At 38.7% G+C, this 27,500-nt stretch overlaps 1 protein-coding gene across 1 annotated transcript in view; it reads left to right on the forward strand.

Moving 5' to 3' along the window:
- LOC106869894 (protein DD3-3) overlaps positions 1–27,500 on the forward strand; it is a 42,318-nt gene that overhangs the window by 14,277 nt on the left and 541 nt on the right. Inside the window, exons 2-14 of the mRNA XM_089365091.1 lie at positions 4,092–4,253; positions 5,797–5,874; positions 5,995–6,163; positions 6,963–7,145; positions 8,237–8,423; positions 9,738–9,901; positions 11,847–11,997; positions 14,281–14,385; positions 15,788–15,844; positions 18,264–18,544; positions 19,748–19,801; positions 23,961–24,132; positions 25,977–27,500. The exon at positions 25,977–27,500 is cut by the window's right edge and continues 541 nt beyond it. Of these exons, the coding sequence (XP_089221217.1) occupies positions 4,098–4,253; positions 5,797–5,874; positions 5,995–6,163; positions 6,963–7,145; positions 8,237–8,423; positions 9,738–9,901; positions 11,847–11,997; positions 14,281–14,385; positions 15,788–15,844; positions 18,264–18,544; positions 19,748–19,801; positions 23,961–24,132; positions 25,977–26,181 (1,962 nt within the window). The 5' untranslated portion in view covers positions 4,092–4,097 and the 3' untranslated portion in view covers positions 26,182–27,500. The remainder of the gene's footprint in view (positions 1–4,091; positions 4,254–5,796; positions 5,875–5,994; positions 6,164–6,962; positions 7,146–8,236; positions 8,424–9,737; positions 9,902–11,846; positions 11,998–14,280; positions 14,386–15,787; positions 15,845–18,263; positions 18,545–19,747; positions 19,802–23,960; positions 24,133–25,976) is intronic.

Here is a 27,500-nt window from a genome sequence, read left to right on the forward strand (position 1 = left end):
AAATGAAATGAGCTCAAATTCGGCAACTGGCCCCGATGGTTTCCCAGCTGTCCTCTTAAAGTCGTGTAAACAAGAATTAGCAGGACCACTCCGGACACTCTTCCAGAGTTTCCTTGCAAATGGTAAACTTCCCAAAAAGCTGAAGGAAGGCACCATATGTCCTATCCATAAAGGTGGAAGCAGAGCAGAGGCTGGAAACTACAGGCCCATCTCTCTGACTTCACATATTAGCAAAGTCATGGAACGAATTGTCAGAAGGAGATTGATTGCGTTCCTAGAAGAAAATGATTTGCTGAATGAGACCCAGCATGGTTTCCGTCCAGTTAGAAGCTGCCTCACGCAGCTCTTGCAGCATTATGACTGGGTCCTGAAGCAGCTACTTGACCATTCAAATGTTGATGTGATATATCTCGACTTTGCAAAAGCCTTTGACAAAGTTGATCATGGCTTGATATGTCACAAGCTGCGAAACCTTGGCATAGCTGGTAAATTAGGAGAGTGGCTGCATGACTTCCTGAATGGTAGAAGTCAGACAGTTGCAGCCAATGGAGAACTATCTAGGGAAACACAAATATTGAGCGGTGTTCCACAGGGAACTGTTCTGGGGCCACTACTGTTCATAGTGGCCCTTCTGGACATGCCCACGGTCACTCGGAGAGCCACTGTCACTAGCTATGCTGATGACACAAAGATATCTCAGGCAATAAAGAATCCTGATGATATTGTAAGCCTGCAGAATGACCTAAATGCAATATATGAGTGGGCAGAGCAAAATAATATGCAGTTCAAGTACTGCGCTACAAGACCACAAGTACCTCCCAACTGGCATACACAGGGCCTGGAGGTACTGCAATCCCAGAACCACAAACAGTAAGAGATCTGGGCATCAACATGTGTAGTGATGCATCATTTCACATGCACATTGTCAAGTTGACAGCAAAGTGCAGACAACTGGCAGGGTGGATACTGAGGACCTTCCGTACAAGGGATCAAAAAGTCATGTTGACTCTGTGGAAGACATTTGTTCTGAGCCGCCTAGACTATTGCTCTCAGTTGTGGTCACCACACAGTGTTAAGCGGACAGCAGAACTCGAGGCAATTCAGCGGCACTATACAAAAAAGATCGCCACAGTCCAACAGATGAACTACAGGGAGCGACTGAAGGCACTAGGTCTCTACTCCCTGGAGCGCAGGCGGGAGAGATATGTAATAATATACATATGGAAAATACTGGAAGGACTGGTGCCAAACTTTGGTATCAAGTACTACAGGAATGCCCGCACGGGTCGCCACTGCATGGTGCCAAGGGTACCGTCCACTGCATCTCACATAAGAACGAGATACTGCAGCAGCCTCGGTTTCAGAGGACCTCGGCTCTTTAATGCCCTGCCAAAACATTTGAGAGACATGCAAGACATGGATGCGGAGGTCTTCAAGACAAAACTTGACGCTTTCCTCTCCACGATACCAGACGAACCAATGGCTCGTAATGAGACGCAGTTTAGGGCAGCTGTGTCAAATTCTCTTATACACCAGATGTGCCATCAAAACTCTTGATTGGACCATGTCAGGTGGGGGAGAAGAGCCATGCAAGGAACGTGAAAATCACGGTGGTGCACCAGCATGACCGCAGCCACTTGGCTGAAACACATAAATAAATAAATAAATAAATATATATGTATATATATGTGTGTGTGTGTGTATTTCATATATATATATATATATATATATATATATATATATATATATTTGAAATTTTGAAATAGTTCACGCCCCTCCTTCAGTACTACCTTTGCGGACCACAGGTTGGGAATCACTGCTCTACGTTGCAGGGGAGACAACTCGTTGTTCTTTCACAGTAATTTTAGAGATATATTTGCATAGCACGTGACCTGATCTGAGATCGTATGCTGAAACAAAAACAATTGAAGCGTGGAAGGTGTTTATAAGCCATTTAAGAAACACACAAAAACCGTTAGATTCACTTCAACATTTAAATTTAATTTGTGTCAAAATATTTTCATCGCTTTGAAACAATACTGCATCAGCACGGAATTTTGTCAGTGGGTCACGGTTTCAAAGCGACGAAAATATTTTGACAAATTAAATTTAAATGTTGAAGTGAATTTAATGGTTTTTGTGTGTTTTTAAATGGCTTATAAACACCTTCCACGCTGCAATTGTTTTTGTTTCAGCACACGATTACAGATCAGGTCACGTGCTATGCAAATATATCTCTAAAATTACTTTGTGAAAGAAAAGCGAGTTGTCTCCCCTACCCTGCAAAGCCTTGATTCCCAACCTGTGATCCGCGGACCCCTGGTGGTGGAAGTTGTCTCAAACTGCTTTCATCGTGACCGAGCAAACCTATTTAAAAAAAAAAACAACATTCCAACCAAGATGATTTTGCTGGTTATATGTACCTTGGATAACACTATCCAATGGAACTTTTTATGACATTCATGTAACAAGTGGGATTTGGTTGTTGTTTCTAGCAGATTAAAAGACTTCGTAGACGCTTCCTCTTTGACATAACAAAATTATCGAGCATAAATTAATTATTTATCTTTTACTTGTTTCACTCATTAGACTGCGGCCATGCTGGGGCACTGCATCGAAGAATTTGGGTCAAACAACTCGACCCAGTACCTTATTCTTTTACTTGTTTCAGTCATTTGACTGCGGCCATGCTGGAGCACTGCCTTTAGTTGAATAAATCGACCCCAGGACTTATCCTATCGGTCTATTTTGCCGAAACGTTAAGTCATGAGGACGTAAACGCACCAACATCGGTTGTCTCACACACACACACACACACACACATATACGACGGGCTTCTTTCAGTTTCCGTCTACTAAATCCACTCACAAGGCTTTGTTCGGCCCGAGGCTGTAGTAGAAGACACTTGCCCAAGGTGCCACGTAGTGGGACTGAACCCGGAACCATGTGGTCGGTAAGCAAGCTACTTACCACATAGCCACTCCTGCGGCTATATAGTTTAACTCCTGGATTTTTGCACCTATTAGACTAAGGGGTTTGTTTTTAGGGGTTTTTTTTTTTTGTCTTTCTGATCTGGAGTTAAACTATATATTATTTTCTACTCTAGGCAAAGCCCAAAATTTTGGGGAAGGTGGGGCCAGTTAATTAGATCGACCTCAGTATGCAACTGGTGCTTCATTTATCGACCCCGAAAAGATGAAAAGCAAAGTCGACCTCGGCGGAATTTGAACTCGGAACGTAAAGACAGACGAAATACCAGTAAGCACTTCGCCCGGCGTGCTAACGTTTCTGCCAGCTCGCCGCCACAGTCAAACTTTATACTAATCCAAGTCTCTTGGTAACTAAACACACTAAACAGAATAAAGAGTTGCCTCCCCTGAACTATAGTCGCTTATAGTTTTCGTAACATAGTTGAAGCTGGGGAAACGATTACATAAGAGGCGGACCTGCAAATTAGCGCCTCTCGCTCTTTATGTCTTTATAATTTTCTGAGAAATGCAGACTTTTTTATGAAATTTTGCAGCAGTGTGCTTTCGAGAGTGTAGATTACAATTTCGTTGATAAAAATTTTTCGCCTTGTCTTGACATGTTGTGATAGGTGTAATGACTGTTTGCTTTATACAAACATTGGCATTCATTTCTAATCTTCCACGAGAACGTGCCTGGCCATCAGGTAATATTACTTTGCTTACAAACCAGTATGGGTTGGTGACAGGAAGGGATTCTGGCCATAGAAAATCTGCCTCAACAAATTCCATCTGACCCATGCAAGCAAGGAAAAGTAGACATTAAAATGATGGTGATGTACAGTAGTAATGTGAAATAAATTGCCTTGCTCAAGGACACAACTTACTGCTTGGTATAGGACTTGAACCCCTGATCTAACCAATGTTAAAATCATCATCATCATCATCATCATCATCACAACAACTGACACATGACTCCCTGTACTGATGTCGTCTCACTTCATAGTGGTTGGTTCATACCACATGTCCCTTGGGAGGGGTGTACCATTTCCACTACAACAGATTCCCGTTCATAATTGTTGAAACATATTTGTTTATATGATTAATTTGTTATCTTTTAATTAGAGAAAGATGTCGTTAAAGTGTGCAATTTCCTGCCTGCTGTTATTTGCTATCATCACAGCAGTGAACTCTGACATGTTCTCTCAAAATCCCCGTGGTTCCAATAACAGACTCAATGAAAACACAGCCCAACGCAAAGAAGCAAACCGTTTGTTTGACTCTCAGGTAGAAACACTCTTCCTCTTCAGTTCACTCCTGCACTTCTTTTGTTGTACTTTTGTTGATTTATTATTATTTTTTTAGGTGAAGCTGATGCTGCAAAAACAAAAGAAAATAGTATACAGTAATCCGTCACTATATCACGGTTCACCTATCGCGGTTCACCTATCACTGTTCACCTATCACTGTTCACCTATCACAGTTGGTGGCGGCAGCAGTGGCATTGTTGTTGCTGATGGTGGTGGTAGTGATGGTAGTGGTGGTGGTGGCGGTGGTGGTGGTGATGATGATGAAATCAACAACAGCACTTATTTTTTTAATCCTGGTATTTATTCTATTGGTCTCTTTTGCTGAACCGCTAAGTTACTGGGACATAAACACACCAACACTCTTTGTCAAGTTGTTTGGCAGGGAAAAACACAGACATGAAGACACACGCGTATACATATACGATGGGCTTCTTTCAGTTTCCGTCTACCAAATCCACTCATGAGGCTATAGTAGTCTCATGAGTGGATACAGTGTCCCGACAAGAGGCTGTAGTAGAAAATACTTGCTGATGGTGCCACACAATGGGACTGAACCCAGAACCATGCTTCTTACCACACAGCCATGCTAGCACCTACATCACTCTATAGTCCAAGACTTTATCATTTCCTGTACTTCTTTGGTTCTATGTTTAAGAGTTCTATATTTCAGAGAATATCCGTCAAATGTAAATAATGTAAATAATGTTCTTTGGTCTATTTGTGGTAAACATTTAATGTTTTATTCTCTTTATCAGAATATTATTAAAGAACTGAATAAGACATCGAGCTGGCAGAATCGTTAGCAAGCCTAAGGTGAAATGCTTAGCAGTATTCTGCCAATCACTACGTTCTGAGTTCAAATTCAACTTTGCCTTTTATCCTTTTACGGTCGATTAAATAAGTACCAGTTGAACACTGCTCTCGATGTAATCGACTTAATCCCCTCCCACAAGCTGCCGTTGTGAGCACATAAAAAGCACCATCCGAATGTGGTCGATGCCAGGTCTGACTGACTGCCCCCCCCCTCGTGCCGGTGGCATGTAAAAAGCACTCTCTGAATGTGTTCGATGCCAGTACCCACTGATTGGCTTCTGAGCCGGTGGCACATAAAAAGCACCATCCCAATGTTGCTGATGCCAGTACCCCCTGACTGGCCGATGTGCCAGTGGCACGTAAAAAGCACCATGCGAATGTGATCGATGCCCACCTGACTGGCTCCTGTGCGGGTGGCACATAAAAAGCATTATCCAAACATGGTCGATGCCAGTGCCGCCTGACTGGCTCCTGTGCCACTGGCATGTAAAAAGCACCCACTACACTCTTGGAGTGGTTGGTGTTAGGAAGGGCATCCAGCCGTAGAAACCATGCCAAATCAGATTGGATCCTGGTGCAGCCTCCTGGCTTCCCAGACCCCAGTCAAACCATCCAACCCATGCCAGCATGGGAAACTGATGTTAAATAATGATGATGATGATGATGATGACGATGATGATGATAAATATTTTGGTTTTTCTCTTCAGAACAACAACAAAGGTGGTTACAATGTTGGTGATGCCACAAACAATGCAGCAAAGAAGATCGAAGATCAATATCAAATGGTGAGCAGAACTTAATGAGTTTTTATCTTGTTACTTTTTTTTTTATGCTAACTCATTTAGGAAACAAAATGAGAAGCCCTTTCTTATTTTATGATCCCTCTCCCTTTCTTGTTGTTTCAGAAATACTTCCAGAGTGCTTCCATATCAAGAACGGATCCAAAGAAAGGCAACACCTTTCTGAAACTGGAATGGGTCAACCAGCATGGTTGTGGCGTAGATGATGAGATGGACCCAAACAAGAAGCGGTGTAATTTGGTCCTGCAGTACATGTGTCAGAAAATGAACCCTGGTCAGTTGTTTCTTAATAATAATAATAAAAATAAGGCCTGTAAATTTGGCAGGGGGGTGCCATGGGGAAAGTTGATTACATTGACCCCATATGAATAAGTTTATGTTAGAGTGAATGAATTTGTAGCTTAAAACATGAATGAACTTGTATTTGGAAGTGCATGAATGTATATCAACATGGATGAGTTAGTAAATATATAATATATTAAATTTGTATTCTGTTTCATATTTGTTATTTCTGAATCAAAGTTAGTTGGAGGAGAAAAAAATAATTAGAGGAACAAAAGTAAGTCTTAAACTATAAACCGGGATAATATAGAAATGTTAGCATTTATTGATATGAAAGCCTTTAGCTATGAAATTACAGATGATGTAAAAACAGTCTAACAATCTGTCAAGTAAGCAGAATAATAAATGAGATTCTTCTTACAGACATGTTGCAGATGTAACTGTCTCCTTTTCAAATTAACTGCAACCTTAATTTTCCAGCTACACAGGCAATTAATAATTTAAGTTGCCATATGAAACACTAACTTTGCAGGAAGTAAAATAAATGGTTTCCCTTGGATTTCAAATATGTTAATTTTCTGTTTCCTTGAGAGAAGAGAAAATTTTCACACCATCTATAATTCCACAACTAAAGACTTTAAATAAATATCTGTAGATGTTCCTACATTTTACATACTTCGGGTAATGTATTTTATGCTGTGTTCAATATGACTATATACTGTTTAAAAATGATTATATCATTATTATTATTAATAATAATTAATGATTACTCAACAATAATTATATTACAGATGATAAGCTTGACACACTGAGAGATGGAGTGAACACTAATAAACAAAATTTCAATGAGAATCAGGCAAATCCCAAGAATCATCAGGAGAGTAAAAAATTTAAAAATATCGTTAATATGAACTCTGGCCTTCACGAGAGCTGGGACTGGTATGACAAATGTTATCAACGTGAACGAAATAATGGTAAGTTTTGGTAGTTCCCTATTTTCTGCTAAGATCTTTAAATGATTTATTTTTACAACTAGGTAAGCAAAGTCATTAAAAGTTAAATGCCTTTAGAAGGATTAAAGCCACAGCTTCACACCATTGAAAATATATGAACTGTTGATGTTTCATACAATAGGCAAACACCTTTAACAGCTCAGCCATCTGAATTCTTTAGATTTCTTTCCTTAATAAATAATAAAACTAGCAGAATCTATGGCCCAAGGCTATAGCAGAAGACACTCGCCCAAGGTGCCACGCAGTGGGACTGAACCCAGAACCACATGGTTGGGAAGCCCTTCATAATGTTTGATTAAGTTAAAGATTTTTGGTTAAGTTTTCAATTTCATTGAGGGTGCATATCATACTAGTTAGGCTGTTGCATTCACAATCTCAAGATCAGGATTTCAATTCCCAGACCAGACAGTGTATTGTCTCCCTGGTCCATCACTCCACTCAGCTGTAGATGAGTGACTCTTTAATGGATCAGCAGCCAGTTCAGTGGGGAATATTATGATCCCAATCACTTATACAGCTTGGAAATTGGGTAACTGGTGCTGTGAGTCCTAGGACTCAAGGTTGTAATTTTCCAGGAACTCGTCATCATCACCATCATCATCATCGTCGTCGTCGTCATCGTCATTTAACATCCATTATCCATGCTGGCATGGGTTGGATGGTTTGATCAGAGCTGGAGAGCAGCACCAGGCTCCATTGTCTGTTTTGGCAAGGTTTTTATGGCCGGGTGCCCTTCCTAATGCCAACCACTTTAGAGAGTGTACTGGCTGCTTTTTGTGTGGCACTGACACACACGCTTTTGACATGGGACAGGTACCAGTTCTTTGACACGGCTTTCACGTGACACCAGCACCAGTGCTTTTTATGTTTTCTCTTTCTTCAAATTTCATTCCATAGTTAAGTTTGTTTAACGCATTACACTCAAGCCTGTTTTGTTATAATAAAGATTTTGATTTCATCTTCAACTGTATTCCCACACATGTTACCTTTAATTACATTTGAGATGATCACCTTTATCATATTTCTTTATTTATTTTCTCAACACATTTCAGGTTTATTTACTGCTGACCAAAACTTGAATAATAAAAATGGTTATAAGCGAGCCACTCAAACTCGTCAGAATGCTGGTGGTGGCAGAAGTGGTTATGAATGTCCAGAGGAGAGAGATTACTATCCTTACTGGCATCCAACTCCTTGGCTTGATATTGTTGTCTTTGCTCAAAAATCTAACGATTGTCAGTAAGTGATGTTTATTCAATTGTTATTTGCAGATTCGTGTATGACTGAGTGGTCAAAAAGTTTGCTTTTCAACTACTAGCCACATCACCAAAATAACCTCCAAATGCAGATGTCTCGCAGGATGGATCTTATGAGCCTTCACCACAAGAGAACCAGTAATTATGCTGATTCTATGGAAAGCTCTATTTCTCAGCAGATTAGATTACTGGCCACAGCTTTCGTCTTCAAACTCATCTTGTCTTGTACAAGAGATTGAAGGGTTACAAAGAACATTCATGAGTAAAATCATCATCATCGTTTAATGTCCGCTTTCCATGCTAGCATGGGTTGGACGATTTGACTGAGGACTGGTGAACCAGATGGCTACACCAGGCTTCAATCTGATTTGGCAGAGTTTCTACAGCTGGATGCCCTTCCTAATGCCAACCACTCCGAGAGTGTAGTGGGTGCTTTTATGTGCCACCAGCACGAAGGCCAGTCAGGAGGTACTGGCAAAGGCCACACTCAAAATGGTGTATTTTACATGCCACCCGCACAGGAGTCAGTCCAGCGGCACTGGCAACGATCTCACTTGAATGACTTTTCACGTGCCACTGGCACAAGTGCCAGGAACATGAAGCTGCGGCACAAGTGCCAAGCCTCGATTCCTGGGAATGTCTAAAAGCTCTGCGTCTCTGTGTCTCTGCATCCTTCCATACTTGTTTGGTGTTGCTGAAGAAATAGAAAGCTGAAAAGTGGTTTTTAATTGATTTACATCATTTGTATCGAATATGTGTAACATGTACTGAAATTATGAGGCCTGATCAAAAAAGTATCAAGGCTGGTACTATAAAAAGAAAACTACAACAATATCAATTCTCCTTCAAAATAGTCCTCTTCTGAAGCTGCACACTGTATCCAACATTGTTTCCATTGTTGGAAGCATTCCTGGAACTCTTGTTTTGGGATAATGAGCAGCTGCCTTGTCACATTCTGTTGGATCTTCTCAGCATCTTGAAGTCTTGTTTAGGTCTTACACTGTGAAGACTGAGCCTTGACTTCAGGATCATAGCCATAGACCCATAATTCATGACCTATTATGTTTTTAGAAAGGTGATCCTGTGCAGCTGAAACCCAATCTTCTAAACACTCTATTTCCAAGCATTGCTAGAAAGAACAGAAGCACGTGAGAACATTATAACTTAATGTGCACACAAGACAGAGTTCAGGATCAATTTGTGATAAGGGGCTTCACTTTGCATATTTTAGCTCTGTTACCATAGCAATAGTCCTGATACTTTCTGATAAGATCTTGTATTTTGATTATGTTTGCAGAAGTTACCGTGATAAAAGCTTCAATAAGCATAATTATGGAGAATGTGTAGAGTTTTACCCAGATAAGTCAAGAAAATGTACATCAAGATGGAACAATAAAGCAGATTGTGAGAAAAACAAGAAAACTTGGGTTGAGTTTTCTAGTTACCTTGAGAAAGCACCACGTAAGTAGATATAATTGATGCCATTTACCTGTGTCTTCTGCTCATTTCTGTTGTTGTCTAATAAATATACATGAACACAGGTGTGGCTGGGTGGTAAGAAGCTTGCTTCTCAACCACATGGTTCTGGGTTCAGTTCCACCACCATGTGGCACCTTGAGCAAGTGTTTCCCACTACAGCCTGGTACCAACCAAAGCCTTGTGAGGTGGTTTGGTAGATGGAAACTGAAAGAAACCTACTCTGTGTGTGTGTGTGTGTGTTTGTCTCCCACCACCAATTTATAACCAATGTTGATTTTTTTTTTGTATGTCCATGTAACCTAGTGGTTTAGCAGAAAGAGACTGATAAAATACCAAACTTAAAAAAAAAAGTATTGGGTTTGATTCATTCAACTAAAATTCCACTGTGGCACCTTGGGTAAGTGTCTCCTACTATAGCCTCAGGCCAACCAAAATCTTGTGAGTGGATTTGGTAGATGGAAACTGAAAAAAGAAGCCCATCATATATATATATATATATATATATATATATATATATATATATATTTGTGTATGTGTGTTTGTATTTGTAAGCCCCATCACTTGACAACCTACGCTCAAGTGTTTATGTCCCCGTAATTTAGCAGCTCTGCAAAAGGGATCTCTGGAATAATTACTAGGCTTACAGAGAATAATTCCTGGGGTCGATTCCTTTGACTAACACCCTTTAAGGTGGTGTTCCAGCATGGCTGCAATCAAATGACTGAAACAAGTAAAAGAATAAAAAAAATATAAATTGATATAATTCCTTGCTGTACAACTACTATGACATCTCTCTATAACCACTATGACATGTCCCTATTATCACTATGTCATGCCTCTACAATGACTACGACAAACCTCTATGACAAACCTCTATTATAACAGGTTTCCAGCTATCATTATGATGCATCTCTACTATCATTATGACATGCTTCTATAATCGCTATGACATGTCTTGTTTGATTCTATGACTTCATCTGTATAGCTGCCTTGTCATAATTGTGTTAATATAACTTTATTCTTAGGGCAGTGAGCTTGCAGAAACGTTAGCACATGGGGCGAAATGCTTAGTGGTATTTATGAGTTCAAATTCCACCAAGGTCGACTTTGCCTTTCATCCTTTTGTGTTTGATAAATTAAGTACCAGTTGCATACTGGAGTCAATCTAATCAACCAGCCCCGCTCCCTAAAAATTTCAGGCCTTGTGCCTAGAATAGAAAAGAATACAACTTGAGCCTTCAAGGCGGCGAACTGGCAGAAACGTTAACATGCTGGGGGAAATGCTTAGCAGTATTTCATCTGCTGCTATGTTCTGAGTTCAAATTCCGCTGAGGTCGACTTTGCCTTTCATCCTTTCGGGGTCGATTAAATAAATACCAGTACTGGGGTCGATCTAATCAACTTAATCCCTTTGTCTGGCCTTGTTTGTCCCCTCTATGTTTAGCCCCTTGTGGGCAATAAAGAAATAAATATAACTTTATTCTTGAGCTGTGTCATAACCTCTATACTAGCCTCTCTGTGTTCACTCAATTAGCTTCTTCTTATCATTCTATGTTGCCACCACCACCACCACCACTGACATTATCCACACCACCCACATTATCCCCTATCCCCACCACCAAATTCACTACAAACACTACTACCAACATCACCACCACCACCATCATCAAGACCATCACCACCAAAACCACCTCCCACCACCATCACCGTCACCACAACACCATCAACACTAACATCCCCACCATCACCAACACCACTACCACTACCAATATCATCATCACCACCACCACCACTGTCACCACCAACACCATCAACACTAACATCACCACCGTCACAAACACCACCACCACCACCACTGCCACCACCTTATTCATTATTCAAATTAATAAATAATTCCAGAGTATTAATCTACCAAATTTTCTTCCAGAATATAAAACTGCTGAAGAATGCAAGAATGCTAAATCAAAAGTCCATGTGGAACATTTATGGGGTCTTCCTTGGGACACCAAAAATATCAGCCACAAAGAATGTTTGGTGCGTGCAGATGCTCCAGAATGTCACAAGGCTGCTTATTCTCGGTAAGTTCTAATAAAGAATTATGGTTTTTTCTTTTATTTTACATAGGTGCAGGTGTTGGGCAAAATAATGGAAACACCTTAAAATTTCAAGCAAATTTATTTTAATATGGGGTAGGACCGCCTTTGGCAGTAATTACAGCTTGAATTCTACGAGGTATGGACTTGTACAAAGTTTGAATTGTTTCCAAAGGAATTTTTGTCCATTCTTCAGCTAAAACAGTCTCCAGTTCTTGTAGTGATGATGGTGGATGATATAGACTCCTTGCTTGTTTTTCTAAAATGTACCATAAATGTTCAATAATATTGAGATCTGGGGACTGTGGTGGCCACATAAGATGTTCATCTTCACTAGAATGTCCCTTGTGCCATTCAGTAACAACTTTAGCTGTGTGAATTGGTGCATTACCATCCTGAAAGATTGCGTTTTCCTCCGGAAAAAGTTCCACAACCGCAGAATGAATTTGATCAGATAAAATGCTTAAATAGTCTTGACTATTAATTCTGCCATGAAAGGAAACCACTTGACCGGCAGATTTCCAAGATATAGCCCCCCCCCCCAATCATCACAGATCCTCCTCCATGTTTAACAGTTAGAAGAAGACAGTCTGGCTCAAATGCTTCTTTTGGCTGTCTCCACACATGTACTTGGCCAGTGGTCAGAAATAAAGTAAAGGATGACTCGTCCGAGCAAATATCATTCTTCCACTGCTCTAGAGACCAATTCTGTAGGTTTTTACTCCACTCTGAACACTGCAACGTTTGTTTTTGAAAGTAGTGGTTTTCTGATTGTAGTCCTCCCAGGAAATCCGGTTTTGTGCAGCTCCTGGTGAACTGTTTTTGTGGAAACTGGGTTCTTGAGGTGGTCATTAAGTTCTGCAGTAATTTTGAGAGCTGTACTTTTGTGATCCTTTGTTAACAATTCACATAAGAGTTCGACGGTCCCTATCTGAAAGTTTTGGTTTTCTTCCAGAATTTTGTTTCGACAAGGAGGTTTTTCTCTCTCTCTCAAAGGCTGTCATTACTTTCAGGACAGTACTTCTTGATACACCAAACATTTCTACTGTTTTCGTCACGCTGGCACCTGCCATACGAGCACCAACAATTTGACCTCTTTGAAAGTCCAATAGATCTGTCATTTTAATGACTTTTAATTACCTTTTCCTGATGATATCTGAAAAGAAACAGTAATTTTAGCAAAACATATTAAGCAACACTAATAATAAAAAAAAAACAAAAATAAACAAGCTTTTGATGGTTTTATAGATATTTCAAAATTATGATGCTATGATGTTAGGTGTTTCCATTATTTTGTCCAACCCCTGTACCTTTAGAAGACAGGAAAATGAGGCCAGCAGGTGGCTAAAGAGAATTGAACCCTGTACCTCTCAAATTCCAGATGAGTGTTTTGTACCATTAAACTAAACAAACCCTGACAACAAATACTGTCTTTATATCACTAAACAATAGCTGTTGGAATGTGGGAACATTTTTTATAAACAGACTTAAAAGTGCTTAAAAGTGCTTAAAAATGAAGTAGATCTCGAATGCAGAATAGGTGTGAAAACTGCTCAGGTGATCACGTAAATACCTTCAGAAGACGGAAAAAAGTGGCCAGCAAGCACTACAGAGAATCGAACCCTGTACCTCTCAATTCTCTGTATTGGCTTGCTGACTGATCTTTTTCATCTTCGAAGGTATTTACAGATCTAAACTGTTTCCACAGGTATTCTGCATTTGAAATTTCCTTTATTTTCAGTAAAATACTAAAACAGTTATATCTTATTCTTTTCTACTCTAGGCACAAGGCCCGAAATTTTGGGGGAGGGGGCCAGTCGATTAGATTGACCCAGTATGCAACTGGTGCTTAATTTATCGACCCCCGAAAAAATGAAAGGCAAAGTCAACCTCGGCAGAATTTGAACTCAGAACATAAAGACATGAAATATCGCTAAACATTTCGCCCGGTGTGCTAATACTTCTGCCAGCTCACTGCCTTGACAGTTATAGCTTAACATGCCCAAACATTTCATTAGAAATCTTTAATTGATCCTTATTAAAGTGTTTATATATATATATGTATATATTTATATTTATATATATATATATATATATATATATATATATATATATATATATATATATACATATGTGTGTGTGTGTGTGTGTGTGTGTGTGTATACCTTTAAGTAATTTATTTTATTTCCTTGTCTCAGAATTTGAAGAATTTCATGAAAATTTAATTGCTTCATTCTGTGTAAACAATTTCTTCCATTTCCTACACAGAACAAACCATTTGGGTAATGGACTCACAGGAACAATGAATTCCTTTATGTGGAAACTTCCTTATTTTCCATCTGGTAATGAAAAGCGCTGTGTCTTCAGAATCAGGTAAGTTGTTTCCACGTATGTTCTTCATCATCATTGTTGTCGTTGTCGTCGTCATCATCATCATCATCATTTAACATCTGTTTTCCATGCTGGCATGGGCTGGACAGTTTGGCAGAAACTGACAAGCCAGAAAGCTACACCAGGCTCCAATTGTCTGTTGTGTTATGTTTCCTACAGTTTCGTGCCCTTCCTAACCCCAACCACTTTGCAGAGTATAGCGGGTGCTTTTTACATGGCACCAGCAGTGACTTGCAAGACATGACAAAATACCCTTCAGCTGGGGTGGGGTGGGGGGAGTTTTATGAAGGCAAGTGGCTCTGTGCCAGTTGATGAGAGGTTAAAAGAATAATGAAAGGATAGAGAGAGGTGTCTTGCTCTAGAAGAGATACAAGGATGCTCCAGATGGAGAAGAAGGGAGAGAAAGAGAGATATGAAGAGAATGAGAGAGATCATCATCATCATTATCATCTTCATCTAATGTCCATTGTCCATGCTGGCATGGATTGGATGGTTTGACCAGGGCTGATAAGATGGAAAGCTGCACCAGACTCCAGTCTGATTTGGCATGGTTTTCTACAACTGGATGCCCTTCCTAACACCAGCTACTCTTAGAGTGTAATGGGTGTTTTTACATGCCACTGGCACAGGTGCCATTTGCGTGACACCAGTATCTGCCACAACTGCGATTTTGATCAGCTTGATGGGTCTTCTTCTCAAGCACTATGTAATGCCAAAGGTCTCTGTCATTGCCTCCGTGAGGCCCAACACTCAAAAGAAGCTTCCCACATGCCACCAGCATCTGCCACTTTGCCTTCCTGGGGCCCAATGCTCAAAAGGTGCTTTTTACATGCCACTGGCACAAGTGCCAGTTACATGACGCCAGCATCAGCCATGACTATGATTTCACTTGGCTTGATGGATCTTCACAAGCACAGCATATCGCCAAAGGTCTTGGTCACTGGTCATTGCCTCCTTGAGATGGTTATGGACATACCCTCAAGGTACAGTGGGGGTGGGGTGAATATAGGTGAAGTGATAGAGAGGATTGGACTGGGTGAGGGGTCAGCAGGGACAGAGGGGAAAGTTTCATAGAAATGTGAGAAGATATATATACCATATGCCTTTTCTTAACCCTTTCCATGCCAACCCGGCTGAAACCAGATCTGGCTCTGAGTACAAATGTCTTGTTTTCATAAGTTCTGAATTAATATATTCCACCAAACCTTAGTCACAATTTATGTTCCTAACACTAAATTCTTTGTTATGTTTAAAGTAATTGAAAGAAACACTGAGCATCTCAACAGAAATACAGTAACGAAAGAGTTAATTAATATCGAAACAGTAAAAATTACATTAAGTCAAACATGAGAATTAATGTTGTATGATATATTTTGTTTTTCAGATACAATATCAGTACGGATGACTATGACCCTGCCACAACAACAGCTGCACAGAATGGGTAAGTAAAGAATTAGCTCAGAATTCCTTATTGATTTACAAAACCATTCTTGGTGATAACATAATGGCACTCCAGAGGTTACAACAACAAGGGTTCCAGTTGGTCCCATCAACAGAACAGCCTGCTTGGGAAATAAACATGCAAGTGACTGAGTACTCCACAGCAAATGCATACCCTTAGCATAGTTTTCAGAGAAATTCTCTGTGACACAGAATAGAACAAGGCTGGCCCCTTTAAAATACAGGTACAACTAAATTTTACCAGTTGAGTAAGCTGCAGCAACATGAAATAAAGTGTCTTGTTCAAGGACACAACACACCACCAGGATTGGAACTCATGAACTTACAATCGTGAATCAAATACCCTAACCACTGAACCATCGTGCCTTTACACGATGATGATGACATAAGACAATTAGTGACAGTATTAAGTACTGATTGTTTGATAAGGTGACAGTTAGTATAAATGTTTCTACTCTAAGCACAGGGCCTTGAAAATTTTGGAGGGAAGGGGGCTAGTCGATTACATCAACCCCAGTGCTTCACAGATAATTATTTCATCGATCCCGAAAGGATGAATGGCAAAGTCAACCTTGGTGGAATTTGAACCCAAAATGTAGCAACAGGTGAAATAGCATTAAGTATTTCACCCGATGTGCTAACAATTCTGTCAGCTCACCGCCTTCAATAATAATAATAGTAATAATGATAATAATAATAATAATAATAATAATAATAATAATAATAATAATAATAATAAAATGCTTTCTAATTGATGTATCAATACCAGCAGATGACAACGTTTCTCTAAAAGAAATGGAAAAACTTTCAAAATACAAAGACCTGGAAATAGAGGTAACTCGAATGTGGAATCTAAAAACAGAAACAATTCCTATCATAGTAGATGCCTTAGGTATAATAAAAAAATATTCAGACAAATACATAACAAAAACACCAGGACTTACAAATATATATAACATACAAAAAATTGCACTACTGGACACTGCACACATCCTACGCAAAACACTTTCAATACAGTAACCATAAGAGCATCACAGCAAACCACAGCACATACCCAAGATGCACAGAGCTGCGCTTGGTAGTGAAGTGAAAGCATGTTATAAAAATAAAACTACTGAACAATAATAATAATAATAATAATGATAGAGATCATGAAGGGAAAAAAAGCTTTCTAATTGATGTATCAATACCAGCAGATGACAATGTTTCCCTAAAAGAAATGGAGAAACTTTCAAAATACAAAGTCTTCATCAGGTGTCTTGGGGAAATTTAGAACCTGGATTCTCATTCCTAAGATATTTTTCCATGTTGTTATTATTATTATTACTATTATTATTATTCACTGCCTGGAATCGAACTCAAAATCCTGGGGCTAGTAGCCTGCGCTCTTAACCACTACGCCATAGGCCTGCACTCTTAACCACTATGCCATATGCTCAGGGGCATATGGCATATTGGTTAAGAGCATGAGATACTAACCCCAAGATTCCGAGTTCGCTTCCAGGCAGTGAATAATAATAATAATAATAATAATAATAGCATCGAAAAATACCTTAGGAATGAGAACCCAGGTTCGAAATTTCCCCAATACACCTGATGAAGGCTGGAGGGTATATCAGCCGAAACGTGTTAACAACAAACAAGATGAGGACAAATATCCATCAAATGTAAATAATGTACATAATTCCTCATCTCTTAAATATAGAAACTTAATTGTATCACTCGTTTGTAACTGATCCTTGGGTATCTTCAGTGAAGTCCATTAACTTGGGTGGCAGATTTAAACCCTTGTTTAGCTTAACACAGTAACCCGTTCCTTCAGTATCCTCTTTGCTGCAAGCCTTTGGACCCTGTCTTTGGTTTGAGCACAACACCCTACCTCTCTCCCTTCCTCAAGTCTTAGAAACCTTGGGAGGGGGGGGGGGGTAATAAGGAGGTCATGGGTGAAGCAATTCCTCCTCTGTCTGAGATATTTTAATATAAGGTAATGGAGATCCAGCTGAAATTTGCAGTACTAAATAGCCCCAAATATGGCTGTTGTGTAAGGACCACCACCACCACCATCATCATCATCATCATCATCACCATCATCATTATCATCATCATCATTATCACCCTCATCATTACCAATATCATCATCATCATTATGATCGTCGCCGTCGTCATTATGATCGTCGCCGTCGTCATTATGATCGTCACCATCATCATCACCATCGTCATCACTACCGCCACCACCCCTACCAACCTCATCATTACCATCAATACCACCAACACCACTAACAGCAGTATCCTTGCCATGAGCATCATAGTTAATATTTTCACCATCATCACTATTGTCATAGTCACCATTGTTGTTGTTGTTTTAGTAAATGACTTTTGTTGTTCTTTTATTGTTGCAGTAACAAAAAGTCTCCTGTTCTAAATGACCCTGTCGTTAATGTTGCTGGTCTGCCCCTTCAACTTGCTATCAATACAGCCCAGTTTGGTCGGGTCTTCCAGGACAGAAGTCACATCTTCTACCTGATGCCACGGCCTTCGGGTGTGACACAAAACATCCACAACCTGAACGTCCGAGGTAAACGAGGCAACATTGTACAAACCTTCTCAGCTGTGGAGTACGACTTTGTACCCAACTCACTAACTATAAATTCCGATGAGCTGGTACACATCCAGTGGACAGGTTAGTTAGCACCTCGTGTATTATCTGTGTTTTTTTTTTCATTACATCAAATAATGTTTATGTTGTTGTTCTTGTTGTTTAGTCCCACATTTCCCTTGATTACATGGACATCATCATCATCATCGTTTAACGTCCGCTTTCCATGCTAGCATGGGTTGGACGATTTGACTGAGGACTGGTGAACCGGATGGCTGCACCAGGCTCCAATCTGATCTGGCAGAGTTTCTACAGCTAGATGTCCTTCTTAACGCCAACCGCTCCGAGAGTATAGTGGGTGCTTTTACGTGCCACCAGCACGAGGGCCAGTCAGGCGGTAATGGCAACGGCCACACTCAAAATGGTGTTTTTTATGTACCACCTGCACATCCATGTTTCCAGAGGTGAATTATTCAAACCCCAAAGAATTCTTCTCAACACATGGCTATGATGCTCCCCAACTACATCTGCGCATGATCAGAGATGCACATATTGTGAGCCACTTAGAAAAATGTTCAACTGGTTAAGGTCAAACAACTGACTAGCAAATCTGTGGTATTGAGCAGACTATTTGTTGTAGCCCATCTTTTTATACCAAGACAAAATAATGTACATGATAACACTTCCAATCAGTTAAAATCAAAAGCCATGAGAGCCACTGCCTGGTACTGCATCAGGGCATTTATTATTATTATTATTATTATTATTATTATTATTGTTATTATTATTATTATTATTATTATTATTATTATTGTTATTATTATTATTATTATTATTATATCGTGAAAAATCTCAGCTTTCTTTACTGAGTATGATGGAAAGTGTCAGCTGTCCATAGCCAGCAGACCAAGATGACATTTGTTTACCGATCATGTTCCAAGAACTCTGAAGATTATTATTTATTATCATCATTATTATTATTATTATTATTATTATTATTGTTGTTGTTGTTATTATTACTATTACTATTATTATTATTAAGGCAGCAATGTTTCCTGGAGTTAAATAACAGTAGCATTCTTCCCTTTCCTGGGACTTCCACATTAAGTTGGCAACAAACCATTACTTTATTGTGCTGCTATTGTATAAATCTCTCTGAGAGATTTAGAAATGCAATATTTCTAACGTGTTTATGTCATTTTCTTGATAATGTAGTTAAATATATTGAAAGACACCCATGCTAGTTTCTGTTGAGGACCCTTCATATTCTCCCATTTCTGTTTACAGGTAGTAACACACACAATAACAACAATGATGGAAATGACGGAGAAGGTAATGCCGGTAAGGGAAATCTTATTGTTGTTACTACTGCTACTACTACTACTACAATTATTATCATTATTATTATTATTATTATCCTTTTAACACAGGTTTTGTTGGTACTTCTGGAAACTTGTATGAATGGCTGGCTTGCTACTTGCAGCCTACGGTACCATGTATGTTTATTTGTTCTCTTCAACACCAGTTGTCAAGCAGTGGTAGGGGACAAGCATGTTGTATATACATACATACATACACATGTATATATATATATATATATATATATATATATATATATATGTATATATATATATATATATATATATATATATATATATATATATATATAGTAGAAATATGTTACAAAAACAAAATAGAAACTACACGTGGGAATGTAAGGGGGAAGTAAGAAGAAAAATAAGTGAAAATGCACATTGGAAATCAAAAAAATTAAAGGCTTTTTATGAAAAGTAACGATAGATATATACAATTAGATGAACTGCAGTAGGAATAAAAGTAATAAAAGTCATTATTATGAATTGTTAAAGAGATTCAAAAGCATACCGGCTTCGTAATGTTACTAATCATTTCTTTGAATGCACACCGAATATATATATATATATATATATATATATAGGCACAGGAGTGGCTGTGTGGTAAGTAGCTTGCTTACCAACCACATGGTTCTGGGTTAAGTCCCACTGCGTGGCACCTTGGGCAAGTGTCTTCTACTATAGCCTCGGGCTGATCAAAGCTTTGTGAGTGGATTTGGTAGACAGAAACTGAAAGAAGCCTGTCGTATATATGTGTGTGTGTGCGTGTGTTTGCATGTGTCTGTGTTTGCCCCCCCCCCCCACTCCCACCATCGCTTGAAAACCAATGTTGGTGTGTTTACATCTCCACAGCCAGACACATTTTTTCATTAATAACTGTCCTGTGCGACAGGTGTTGCCAAGGCAAGGAGACAGTCACACACGCACATACATATACACACACATCTACACATATATACTTACACACACAAAAAACACACACGCATGCACACATATATACATACACGTGCCTGCATGCACACACACACACACACACATAAACACACATGCACACACACACACGCACTCACACATATACGATGGACCTCATTCATTCTCCGTCTACGAAATTCTCTGAAAAGGCTTTGGTTATCTCGGCTTTAGTAGAAGACACTTGCCCAAGGTGTCACTCACTGGGTCTGAACCACGAGCGTAGCTACGACGTGTACCACCGGGGACGACCTTTCCGTTTGCCACCCCCGGACCCCACAAAAAAACACATTGCCTACAGCAGACTCAAAAGTACTACCCCAGTAAAAGTGCCCCACCCCACAGCCGCGCTAATGGACTGAACCTAAGACCATGTTGTTGGGAAGCAAACTTCTTACCACACAGCTGTGCCTGTGCTATAGTCACACATGATGTTTGTGCGTGTGCATGTGTGCGTGTGTGTGTGTGTGTTTCTGTCTCCTTGTCTTGACGTCGTATAATAGTTATACATGAGTGCTACCATCATAGAAGTAGTGTCTGTTGCTTTCAGTCTTCCATGGACAAACACGTCTGGTCTATTACCTTAACTGGAAACGTGAGGTTTGGCGACAGGAAGGGCATCTGGACGTAGAAAATCTGCCTCAACAAATTCCGTTCGAACCATTTTAGAATAGAAATATGTACGTTAAGACGACGACGTCTTTTAAATGTTTCTCTTTTTTTTTTTTTTTTAGTCTTGAATCAGTTTCATCTCTGGTCGTCATTAAAGGTCTCATTCCTGGATATGTATGACCATTATTTTCGAATTTCCACAACAAATTTGCGTTAGTTTGGAGTGATAGAAGATCAGCTAATTGATTTTAAGCGCGATCATTGTCATACGGGAAATATAAAGGGAGATTACTTTTAAAATTTTTGTCAGGAGGAGTTTCTTCCCTTAGTTTAGTTTTTCTTTCTGATGTTACATTTTGTGTACATTTTCTTACCTTTCCTCTTCTTTTCCCCTCCATCAAAATTTGTTGCCTCTTCCTCGTCCTCCCGCTCCCATCCGCCTCCCCCTTAACTGTTATAAATTATCCTTCTCTTTCTTATTCTAATTTATTTAATTTCCAATACCCGTTTCTCTCTCTCTCTCTCTCTCTCTCTCTCTCTCTCTCTCTCTCTCTCTCTCTCTCTTTCCAACAGAAATTTGTGGTTCAAGGTTCCTTTATTACCATTTCTATAATGGCCCCTATTTCTACTACAACCCAACACCACAGCCAGTTCTAATTCTAGCAATTACACCCTCAGAGTATTCTTCATCATTGCTGATTTGGTCTCTGAGGTAACAGAAACTTTCTGGTACCTCCAAGAGGATCCGCCTGGGCATTGGAGGAAATCTACTCCTTGTGTCTTCATAGTGTCTATTGTTCCCACATATCTGCCACACGCAAAGACTATTTTCTCTGTTAACCTTTCTGTAATTCCGTTGCACTTCTTATACAGCAAGATACAAAAGTAGTTATACAGCTATGAAAAAAAGAAAACACATACAGGTGCAGGAGTGGCTGTGTGGTAAGTAGCTTGCTTACCAACCACATGGTTCCGGGTTCAGTCCCACTGCGTGGCACCTTGGGCAAGTGTTTTCTACTATAGCCTCGGGCCGACCAAAGCCTTGTGAGTGGATTTGGTAGACGGAAACTGAAAGAAGCCCGTCGTATATATATATATATATGTATATAACGTGAGAGAGTTAGGGGTTGGGGGTACAACCCACTAAGGGATAGTATCTATCCGGTATGCAGTGGAGTGTCTATAGCTACCTATTTATAATGTTTGTAGGCTCTTTGTATGCCTTGTATTTTTAAGGGTTTTTTGACATATATCTTTTTTATATTTTTGCATGTCCCACATGCTATACCTTCATTTTTCATTTATGTATTCTTTATTATTATTTTTTTTTTTTTCCTGCTGTACCCTTATTTTTATTTTTATTTTTATTTTGATTTTGATTTTAATTCTATTTTTTATTTTTATTTCTATCTTATTCTTGCTGTTGTTTTTCTTCTGGTCTCTTCCACACCTGTTTTTACCTCTTGCTCTACATTTGTATGTAACCCTTTGTGAATCTCTGAAGAGGCCTAGCGGTTCGGGCATGTAACCCCATTTCAAAATGTCATCCGATAATCACTCCGGAAAGGAATATTCGGATAGAATGGGGCTTGCTAAAACTAGGCCGAAACAGCTGTAAGATTAAACTTCTGTTCATCCTCTAATTCCTTATGTACTTTGTACTTCTATATGTAAACCAGGTTGGCAAAATAACATAGTCTGCCATGGACACCTGTGCTTTGGTTCTTTCTTTCTTTTTCTTTCTTTTTTTGTCACTTTTGCTATGAATTAAATCAATGAATTCAACGGGATACACCGTCTGCAAGTAGTTGGGTTCACCATATTATCCTCCATTTTCTAATTGTTATATATATATATATATATATATATATATATTTGTGTGTATGTGTGTATATATATGTTTGTGTATCTGTGTTTGTCTCCCCAACATCGCTTGACAACCAATGCTGGTGTATTTACATCCCCATAACTTAACGGCTTGGCAAAAGTGACTGATAGAATAAGTACTAGGCTTCCAAAGAATAAGTCCTGGGGTCGATTTGCTCGACTAAAGGCAGTGCTCCAGCATGGCCACAGTCAAAAGACTGAAACAAGTAAAGGAGTAATACTCATTTATTTTTATGAAAAAAATTAAAAGTTATGATAAAAGTATTATTCATAATTATGATAAATGTAATTATTATGATTAATGACACTGAAAATATTAAAAAATGAGGCTAACTAATTTAATGTGTTAATAATTTTAATGAATTAAGTATTATGACATTGATGTAGTACTTACTGTATACCAACTTTTGCACACAAACACACACACACACACACACATACACATACACACACACACATACACCCTGTATATCCATAGAATTTCTACCTACACCTTCCCTAAATGCTCCTCCTGCAGTTACCTTTTCCAGTAATGCCTTTGTCAGAAGTGCTTTTCCCTGGCACAAAACCAAACTGCATCTCATCTATATGCACACATGCATATACATTTATACATATATAAAATTTTCTGAAATTGTTCTTTGGTTATATATTTTCAGGAACTGATCGCAACAACATCGTGCAGTCAAAGCGAGCTGGTGTCAGTTACCCTCTGCCTTATAGCAATACCACTCTTTGGAAGAACAGTCGAATAGTTTGGATATATCATAAAGAAACCAAAATAAGTCCTAAAGATCTTGCTCTCAATTTGGCTTCGTCGGGATATTATACGTATGCCATTTAACACATCTTCTTGAAGCTGTTTATTTACAAATATATTTATTTCATTGGTAGAAGATATAATTTTCCTTCCGTGTCCACATAAATGTCAGCAGTGTATCATTGAGTTAGAGAATGCCACAGGGTTATATGAGATTGCTATTTTCTTCGAGCGAGATCGTTGCCAGTGCCCCTGGACTGGCTTGTGCGGGTGGCACATAAAAGACACCATTTCGAGCGTGGCCGTTTTCGTGCGGGTGACACGTAAAAGCACCCACTACACTCCCTGAGTGGTTGGCGTTAGGAAGGGCATCCAGCTGTAGAAACTCTGCCAAATCAGACTGGAGCCTGGTGTTGCCATCCAGTTTCACCAGTCCTCAGTCAAATCGTCCAACCCATGCTAGCATGGAAAGCGGACGTTAAACGATGATGATGATGATGATGATGATGATGATGCCAAAAATGTTAAATATGGCTCCATTTCATATCGCAACGCTGTAGACCTCTTCTAATATAACTCCAGTCTAATTTAACCCTCAAACATCAAAACTGACCATACCTGGCCCAAAAATTCTATATCTTCAAACCAGCAAGATCCAGCCTTTTACACCTACCCAACAATTTCATTCTCATCATTGAAATTTTGAAGCCACAAGACGGTGCATGGTTAATTCAAACCAATATGAATAAAAAAGCAATATTATCTTTGACTGAGTTATCTGAATGCTAAAGTTGATATTCTCCATCAGTATTCTACTATTCCACTGTTTGCTCGAAATGAAGAGAAGATAGACAGCTGACAACTGATGAAGGGTCCTTTCTCTGTGTTTACTTGTCCTGTTTTCATTTTTTCTCATTGTTTATGTATTTCATGTCATTTGCAGATTAATGACTTCCTGTACCCATATATGCATGTGTGTATATATATATATATATATATATATATATTATATTTATTAGATATATATATATTATATATATATATATATATATATATATATATATATATATATATATATATATATATATATATATATTATATTTATTTTATATATATATATATATATATATTTTATATTTATTATATACATATATATATATTTATATATATCCACAACAGGCATTTTCCAGCATCCACTGAAGGCTAAGTTCTTCTTATAGACATTATGAGCAATAACATACCATTGGGCTATGAATAATATCACTGTACCATAAGACACATGCATTTCTGTACTATTGCAAATCATCAGTTATAGATACTGAATCCTTATTTGTGGCAACTAAGAACTTGTTCTTATGTTACAACAATAAATTAGCTCTTTTGCTCATGTGTGCAAAGCTTTGTTATGCTGGAATTAATTAATTAGAGGGGTTGAATGAAACATAGGTGTGTACATCATCATTGTTTAACATCTGCTTTCCATGCTGGCATGGGTTGGATGGTTTGACTGAAAACTGGTAAACTGGAGGGGGGGAGCTGCACCAGGCTCCTGTCTGATTTGGTAAGGTTTCTACAGCTGGATGCCCTTCCTAACGCCATCTACTCCGAGAGTGTAGTGGGAGCTTTTTACATGCTACCAGCACAGGTGCTATTGACCTGACACCAACATCGGCAACATCTATGGTCTTGGCTCAACAGGTCAACACAAGCACAGTATATCATTACTGCTTCCATGAGGCCCAACTCTCAAATGGTACTTTTACGTACCACCAGCATGGGTGCCAATCAGACGGCACTAGCATACATTTATATCTAACATGTCTATGCACAATCAGAAATGAAAGGGCAACATGCTGCTAACTTAATCTTGCTTGACTATTTCACATTTATTTATTTTTTTTTTTGTCTCTTTCAGGTGTGTGAACTCGGCGAAATGCCCCGCTGCCCTTGCAAATGAGAGTTTGGACAAGAAAGCCAAAATGAACAATGTTTTAAACAATGCCCCTGCTTCATACAAAGGTGTTTTACTTAGTATAAAGAAGGGCAACTATTATTACTTGTGCAGTCGAAACAACAACTTCACTAACAGGAGCCAGAAGGGGGTCATTCATGTGAAATAACTGAATGTCTCTTCTCAGTTTACTGCTTGGCAAGAAGGAATGTTATCTTCAACGATTTAAGAGTTCTTGCTAACATTTGTTTGTTTTGTCTTTAACTTTGAAATCACACACACACACACATACACACACACACACACACAACTAGATAGATAAATGGTTTTCTTTTCACTATGTTCTTTACAACTAACATACTTTTAGCTAACTCAGCCCTTTTTTTTTTATATGTATTTTCTTGATATTTCAATCATGATCACTATTTGCACAGGTAAGCACACACACACACACACACAGGTGCACACACACAGGTGCACACACACACACAGGTGCACACACACACACACACACACACACACATATATACATACACTTATAAATGTATGTGTGCATGTATATCTGTATGTATTGGTGTCAGTTATGTTCACAGCAGAAGGTAAAAAATAGTCAATACATTAGACAGAATTTGTATATTTTATTTGAGGATAAATTGAATCATTCCTCCAAATTTCTTGTTGGTGATTATACAAATGAAACTTTTGTATAATTTTCAATATAAACCTCAGAATAATGATCCGAGAAGCTTGAAATGCACAGACACACATACATGCACATGCACATGCACAATCATTTCTAAAACACTGACATAGGCTATTATTGCTATGATTTATGGAAATAACATTGCTATTGATATGGTACATGGACAGAGTGCGGAATGCACTTTTGCTCAAGGACAAGATGCCGAAAAGACATACGAAAATTAAAATGTATATGATAATCATTTTATTCCTACAATATGACCATTTGACACACTGAATTGGTCATTAAACTATGTAGGTAGGAATGAGTTTTTGTTATTATTATTATTGTGTCTATTCAGCTTTATGTCTGTTCAGCATTGTGTCCGTTCGTCTTCTTGGCTTTGGCTTCAGGTCCTTCAGCAAATGTGCATTCAGCATCCTGTCCAAGCATGATTGATACACTTCCTCTAACTGTAAAATTTCATATCATTGCTATTATACCATTAACAGTATTAACTTCAAATGTGTTACTACAAGAGTTCACATTTTCTTTCTTTTGTCGCTTGCAGTTTAGGATTGTATTAGTTATATCTACGAGAGGCCAAACATTTATATGCCTATTTACTACCCTTTGATCGTAACCATAGGATAACTTAGTATATATATATATATATATACATAGTTTCATGCACCTGAAGATTGCATGAAGACACCAGACATGTTATAGAATGTTGTCTGTGTTGTTTTCGTTGTATGAAACTATTGGCAGCTCATGAAAATATATTCTGTGTTCATTAAATAATA

This window comes from Octopus bimaculoides, chromosome 1, assembly GCF_046866305.1.
Source record: "Octopus bimaculoides isolate indiv1 chromosome 1, ASM4686630v1, whole genome shotgun sequence".
NCBI lineage: Eukaryota > Metazoa > Mollusca > Cephalopoda > Octopoda > Octopodidae > Octopus > Octopus bimaculoides.